The sequence below is a fragment of the Cherax quadricarinatus genome, chromosome 10 (assembly GCF_038502225.1).
Source record: "Cherax quadricarinatus isolate ZL_2023a chromosome 10, ASM3850222v1, whole genome shotgun sequence".
NCBI classification, from domain to species: Eukaryota; Metazoa; Arthropoda; class Malacostraca; order Decapoda; family Parastacidae; genus Cherax; species Cherax quadricarinatus.
This window is the reverse complement of record NC_091301.1, coordinates 44,275,549-44,283,048: the sequence shown is the minus strand read 5'-3', so window position 1 is coordinate 44,283,048 and position 7,500 is coordinate 44,275,549. Positions and strand designations below refer to the sequence as shown.

The window sequence follows — 7,500 nt, the reverse complement described above, 5'->3', positions numbered from 1 at the left end:
ATCACTCCATCTGAGATCATATATGCCCAGGATGACTCGTGTATGGAACACATTCGTACAGCATAATGATGTCAACGAGATAAAATCAGTTGATCAAATGAAAATGCTGGCCCACAGATGGCTCCAGCTTCATCTTGTTCCCTACTTGTATGTCTCATAACAATAAAAATGCTTTCAAATGAGCTGACGTAGGTAACAGCTCTTAGCCTGCCAATAAAGTTAGGAACCCTTAATTGTAAATAGCTTGTCAATAAAGCTAGGGATCCTTAACCTTGTCAAACCCTGTGTAAAAAAAAAAAAGACAGAGAGACAGAGAGAGAGAGAGAGAGAGAGAGAGAGAGAGAGACAGAGAGAGAGACAGAGAGAGACAGACAGAGAGACAGAGAGACAGAGACAGAGAGAGACAGCAAGAGAGAGAGAGACAGAGAGAGAGAGACAGAGAGGGAGAGACACACACACACAGAGAGAGAGAGATAGAGAGATAGAGAGAGATAGAGAGATAGAGAGAGATAGAGAGATAGAGAGAGAGAGAGAGAGAGAGGGCATAGTCACTTGTCAACCCCTCGGCTACGTTGGATCGTCTGACCACAAGGCTGTTTTTACTACACTTAAGATCCCAACAGAACGAGGTGGGGAGTCCACACGTAAAACCTGGCTATGGGAAAGAGGTAATTGGCCAGCCCTTTGCTCTGAGCTCGCCACCACCAATTGGAATGCTCTTCTCCAAGGGGATGTTGACAACCAAGTGAAAGCTTTCACTGGACACATCCTTAATCTACAACAAGAACACATTCCTCACCGGCAATATGTGACAAAGCCTACAGATCAGCCTTGATTTGGCTTTCGTTGTAGAGAGGCTGCTACTGCTAAGTACAAAGAATGGCGAAGGTATAAGAGACATCTTACCACCTATAACAGGAACTTGCACAGGCAAGCCTGTAGGCATATGGGTGACATTCAATTGACGTTGTCAATAAAGCTAGGGATCCTTAACCTTGTCAAACCCTGTGTAAAAAAAAAAAAAGAGAGAGAGAGAGAGAGAGAGAGAGACAGAGAGAGAGAGACAGACAGATATATATATATATATATATGTGTGCGAGGGGCTTGGACTTCCAGCAGGCATGCGTGAGCGTGTTTGATAGGAGTGAATGGAGACAAATGGTTTTTAATACTTGACGTGCTGTTGGAGTGTGAGCAAAGTAACATTTATGAAGGGATTCAGGGAAACCGGCAGGCCGGACTTGAGTCCTGGAGATGGGAAGTACAGTGCCTGCACTCTGAAGGAGGGGTGTTAATGTTGCAGTTTAAAAACTGTAGTGTAAAGCACCCTTCTGGCAAGACAGTGATGGAGTGAATGATGGTGAAAGTTTTTCTTTTTCGGGCCACCCTGCCTTGGTGGGAATCGGCCGGTGTGATAATAAAAAAAAATAAAATAATATATATATATATATATATATATATATATATATATATATATATATATATATATATATATATATATATATATATATATATATATATATATATATATATACAGTGGACCCCCGCTTAACGATCACCTCCAAATGCGACCAATTATGTAAGTGTATTTATGTAAGTGCGTTTGTACGTGTATGTTTGGGGGTCTGAAATGGACTAATCTACTTCACAATATTCCTTATGGGAACAAATTCGGTCAGTACTGGCACCTGAACATACTACTGGAATGAAAAAAGTTCGTTAACCGGGGGTCCACTGTATATATATATATGCATACATACATAAATATACATGAGAAACATGTAAGCAAACACTAGGTTATATTTATCAGAAAAGGTTTGGGTCCTCAGACCTTGATTAGAGTCAGTTCCTTTTTATTATCTGTACTGGCACTAATGTTGGATAAGAAAGTTTACAGTGTATCACATGACACTGATACATTAATGAATGGGAGAGTTATATTAATGAGCATTATTATATTTATGGGAAGTGATAACCCCATAGAGGTCAATGAACAAGACACCTGTGCAACACCTGGGTATCATTATTTTGAAGATGTTTGGCCAACCAGTGCCTTTATCCATTCAATACAGATGTTATTTGAAGGTATTAAAATAGGAGACAGTATTAGATGAGGTAATCAGTCCCCCAGCCGCCTAGGTGAAGGTGTTTACCGCTAAATCCTTGATGAATCTGAAGTAAAAGGCAGGAAGATGGCTGATTATATAGGAGTTAAATAAGATGCAGCATTTGAATCCATCATCACTGCAGGTGGTTCTATCTTATGCTTCAGATTCATTAGCATTACCGTAGCAAATACCTTCCTCAAAATTGAGGGACTGATTACCTCATCTTCTACTGTCACCAGTTTCAATACCTTCAAATATCTTCTGTAATGAAGTGATAAAGCCACTGGTTGATAAAACATCTTCAAAATAAAGATATACATGTGTTGCACACATAACCCCTACTGTCACAGGGATCATGAAGCACCTGCGAAATAAGAAATAAGGAGTGATTAGGAATGACTGAAGGCAAAGAAAAATAGGATAATTATCCTGGTTGGTGATATTCTTCTGCACTTTCACCACTCTCACCAGTTAAGGCCCTCAATCATTATTAATGATACACTATACATGTACAGTCTGAGTAATACAAAATAGTACTGCTTAGTAATCTAAAATGACTTTCCAGGAAAGTAATTACTAAACAGTAGTGTACTGTATTCCTCAGAGTGTACATGTATAGTGTATCATTAATAATAGCTGAGGGACTTATAAACTGATTAGAACTTACCTATAATTTTGTTCCACTGATCAATATGGTCTGTACCCGGGAAGAGTACCCCACCTCGTATCATCTCACCCATGATGCACCCAACAGACCATATGTCCACATTTTCTGTGTATCCCATACCTAAAATAACCTGTAAAGTATATCAGCATATATTTTAGTGCTAGAAATTTGACAGATACCATCACTGATACTCACTTAATAAATCACTAGAAATCTGAATGAAATGTACAGCAAGTCATACTTTGCACACAAAAAATAATAATTCATATGTAAGCACGATAATTCAAAACGTTACCAGAGAAACCTTTTGTGCAACATTTTTTGTAGCTGAAGTTCCATCTATTATTTTAATAATAAGTGAAATTGTCAATTTATGATTCACTGGTGGCTGCCATATTTAATATGGAACAACCTTTAAAGTAAACCATAGTATTCCACCTCAGTGGTGATGGGTGAAAGTAACACTTTATTAATACAGTGCTGGTATAACAAATAACAACACATGGTTGCTCTGAAAGCCAAATGATGCAAACGTGGTTATGTAGGTAGGATAGTTTAGTATCCAACCCAATGGTTTAACATAATGTTTGCATATATCTAAACAATAAGCACAAAATGTATAGAAAATGACAAAACTGGAATAAGAATAAAAACTTATTGAAATAGCCAATAACATTATATTTTATTCCACATGGGTTTGCTGTCTTTGGCAAGGGTTAGTGGCTTTACTAAGAACTAAGCCATTTTGACCAAAGTCTAACATAAATCAATGTTGGCATAAGTGCCTGTGATGGCTTGAATGTTGCCAAGTGCAAACATGTCTTGTTTTGTTAGCAGTGTTTCCTGATTATATAAAGATCAATGCAACATCCTCAGCCAATCAGCAAGTGCCTTAGATGAAATATTAGTAGTTTGTCCTGAGAATGATCAATGCAACATGCACAGCCAGTCAGCAAGTAGCTTTCTCCTCACTCCATCAGGCTAGGAATATAATGTTTAAAATCTGCCTAGGTTTCCTTGTGAACAGAGTTCTGCTCATTGTATTCTGTCTTCTGTGTTTAACTTGTTATATATTGCTTTTAAGTTTCCAGTATATGCAACACACCCACTACAATCTACAACAAAATTTAAATAAAAAAACAAAAATTCTTGTTGTAGGAATCCAAGATAATGAAGGAAAACTTATGACTGTAAATGCATACAACCAACCACTTAATAACACATGGGAAAGTGCATTAAAGATGGAACTTTCCAACAATAGGGTAGCTGGAGTGAAGCCATCAAGGTACAGCACAGCTTAGAAATGAAGTCAACATGGTTTCTGATAAATGGGACAATCAATCAAAGGACACACAAATAAATTGCACATAGGAGAGAAGAGCTTACGACAGCTTAATAATTAATCTAGCTCCTTCCATCAAGTTCATAGCTGAATGGCAATCTAATTCTTTGCTCCCTTTCCTTGATGTACATGTCCACCACTTGGATATATGTTTTGCTTTTTTCCGTGTATCGCAAGTCTACGCACAGTGGCATGTACATTCACTACTTTTCTTATCATGCTTCCTCTGTCAAGAAACTATTCTTATTCCTCTATTTCTCCGTGCTCTCCTCATTTGTGACCCTCAGTTCTTTGAATTGGAAATTTCCACTCTTGATAATTCATTCTCTCATCTTGGCTACCCTTCCCATTTAATAAACTCTGCCTTCTCATTTGCTAAATGGACTTTCTTCTCTCTGAAGCACTCTACTACTGGGAACTCTCCTGTTCTCTGCCTTCCCTCTATTTCCAGTCTTTCTAATCTCAACAACCCTCTCCATTCCTTAGACATCAAACTTACTTTTGTCAAACTAACACCCTTCGCACTAATCTAAATCGTACCTCTCCTCCCGCTATAGATACCCCTGGTGCTTACTCTATTTCATGTTCCTCTTGTCCTCTTCAGTACTTTGGAGAAACTGGCCATTCTCTTTCTGACAGACTCAATGAGTGCAAAAGTGTTAGGCTTGCTAACACTAACAATTCTCTTTTCTGTCATGTTAGAGATCACAGTCATCCTACTGACTGGTCTTCTGCTAAAACTGTCTACCCTACTTCTAACTTTCACAGTTGCCATCTTGTTGAATCCTCTCTTATACACAACTTTCTTTGTATGAACCTTAGTCCTGGCTTTGTCTCTGTAGATGTCTTCCTTTCCCATTACACTGTCAAATGCTCCAAACTTCAGAACACACACGACTTAACCAGATTCTTTTTTTCTCCTCTTTCTACCTCTTCTCCTTTCCTTTTTTTTCTTTTTCTTGCTTTGGGTTTCCTTTCTTCTGCCTTAGGTGTTTTCGGTCTTACCCCTTGTGGGCTCTTAGCTCTCCTGCAGTGCTCCTCTTTCATGACCTTTGACTGACTCCACTACTACTACTACTACTTCCTTCCCTGCTACCTTCTCTTTTCCCTCCTTTTTCTCCCCCCCCCTTTCTGTTCCTTGTCCCAATAAACCATTCTCCCTACTTCACACTACCACTACCAGCCTTACCTCTACCACTATCTTCTTTGCCTCTACTACTACTACCCCCACCTCTCTTGTTCTGTCCCTGCCAGCCTGCCTATATATACTGACTCCTCTCCTTTCTCTTAGTGTGACTTTGTAAATAGACCAAGTTGAACCGAAATGTCGCTGTAAGCCCCCTTGTGGGCTCTTAGCTCTCCTATGTGCGAATTATATGTGTATTGTTCCAGTCACAGTATTGTGCCTTCTTGTTCTCAGTCAAAAGATGCTCGATTATTAGCACAGTGTGACAATCCTCACAGAGAGAGTAAGTTCACGAGGTGTTCAGGTGCGAGCTCTGTGTATCCAAGTCACAGTCATGTGCTACCCATTTTTTGTAAATGACAGCGATGAAAGGAGAATAGCCAGAAGCATAATTGTGGCTTGATTAAAAAAACTTGTTGGTCACTAACCAATTTCAAAGGTACTAGGTTAGTACAGTAAAACTCTCATTAACAGACAATTTCATTAATGGACCTTTGCAATTTTGGATAAAAATAACCTGACAGACCTTGGAAATATCAGACAAAAATGACAAATGTCCATAATGTCTGATTGTCTTCTGAAATTTCATACCAAGTATGATGACTCCAATGTTTAACTAGTACAGGTCAGAGCAGCCAAGTCCAGGCCAGTCTGTTATCATTGTTTCCTGAACCATAGGTCACCTGCACCAATTTATTATTTGTGCTCACTCCCATATACACTTGTCATTCAGTCTCTAATTCTCTCTGGATTTAGAGAGCTTTGTGTGACTTATTAACATATTAAATAAAGTGAAATTAACAATGACTTCTAAAGCAAGTGGTGGTGTTAAGAAAAAACATGTGGTTCTCAGTTGTAGGTAGAAAGCTGAACTAATAAAAATGGTTGAGTCTGGTGTCTCAATGATACGGACGTGTAAGGAATATGGTGTTATGAAACAGTGTCTGATATCTGTAGAAGCAAGGATAAACTTACAAACTATGTTTTTAAGTTTAGTGTAGATGCTGGAACTTTACAGCTCCTCTGACTCAGAATGAAAGTTATTGAATCACCACTATCAATCACAGCAGTTTACACCTCCTCTCTCCACCACAAAAAGGTAAGTGATATTGCTGCAAATTACGTACAGTATAATAAAATTACTATAGAGTACAGAAATGTACTATAGTACTACAGGTTACAATACACATACTCTTACCACAGGTATACCTCACTACTAACACAGCAGGTTAGGTTCCGGACCACTGCCATAAAGCAAATCATATTTTTATTTCACTTGCCAGTGCATATAAAAGGCGAGAAACATGTTTACACTATCATTTATTAACCCTTTCACTGTCCAGACCCCAGATCTGAGAATTGTTCTCAGTAGAAAAAAAAAAAATAATTTCTAGCTATTTCACTAGTATGTCTTCCATTTTATTGACTGAGCACAAGAAACTGCCCAATCAACTATTTCAACTACATAATAAAATGATCAGAAATTGGTTAATTGGCCAATTTCACACATATTTCAAAATATTTCAATTTCAAAGTAGGGTCCAGAATAAACAATGCAGGTATTCCTGCCACTAAAGTAACGTTTCCTCTGTTCATTAGTTATGTTCCCAGGCTTTACACATGAATTCCATTTTGAATTTTTATCACACAAAGAATTTTTACTCAGAAAAAACAGAAGATTTACCGTTATGCAATACTGTAATAATTGTACAGCAGGGCCCCGCATTATGGCATTTTTGCCTTACGGCATTCCGCTAATATGGACATTTCAAATTATGACCAAAACTGGCTATATACAGGCTCCCCCACCTTACTCTCTAATACAGTCACTGTGCCACCCAGTTTTTTACATTCTCCATGAGCTGTATGAGCACCGTGTCTCTCCACTATGTCTGGATACTTTCCAAAATTTTAAGTGTTTTAAATTTTTTTCACATTTCATAAATACAGTGGACCCCCGGTTAACGAACTTTTTTCATTCCAGAAGTATGTTCAGGTGCCAGTACTGACCGAATTTTTTCCCATAAGGAATATTGTGAAGTAGATTAGTCCATTTCAGACCCTCAAACATACACGTACAAACGCACTTACATAAATACACTTACATAATTGGTCGCATTTGGAGGTGATCGTTAAGCGGGGGTCCACTGTACAGTGGTATCTTGACTTACGAGTGCCCCAACATGCAAGTTTTCCA

The 7,500-nt window shown here is 38.4% G+C and overlaps 1 protein-coding gene across 1 annotated transcript in view; it reads right to left on the bottom strand.

The window, feature by feature from the left end:
* LOC128688052 (stress-activated protein kinase JNK-like) overlaps positions 1–7,500 on the bottom strand; it is a 1,031,745-nt gene that overhangs the window by 130,750 nt on the left and 893,495 nt on the right. Inside the window, 1 exon segment of the mRNA XM_070083800.1 lies at positions 2,776–2,905. Coding sequence (XP_069939901.1) covers positions 2,776–2,905 — 130 coding nt within the window.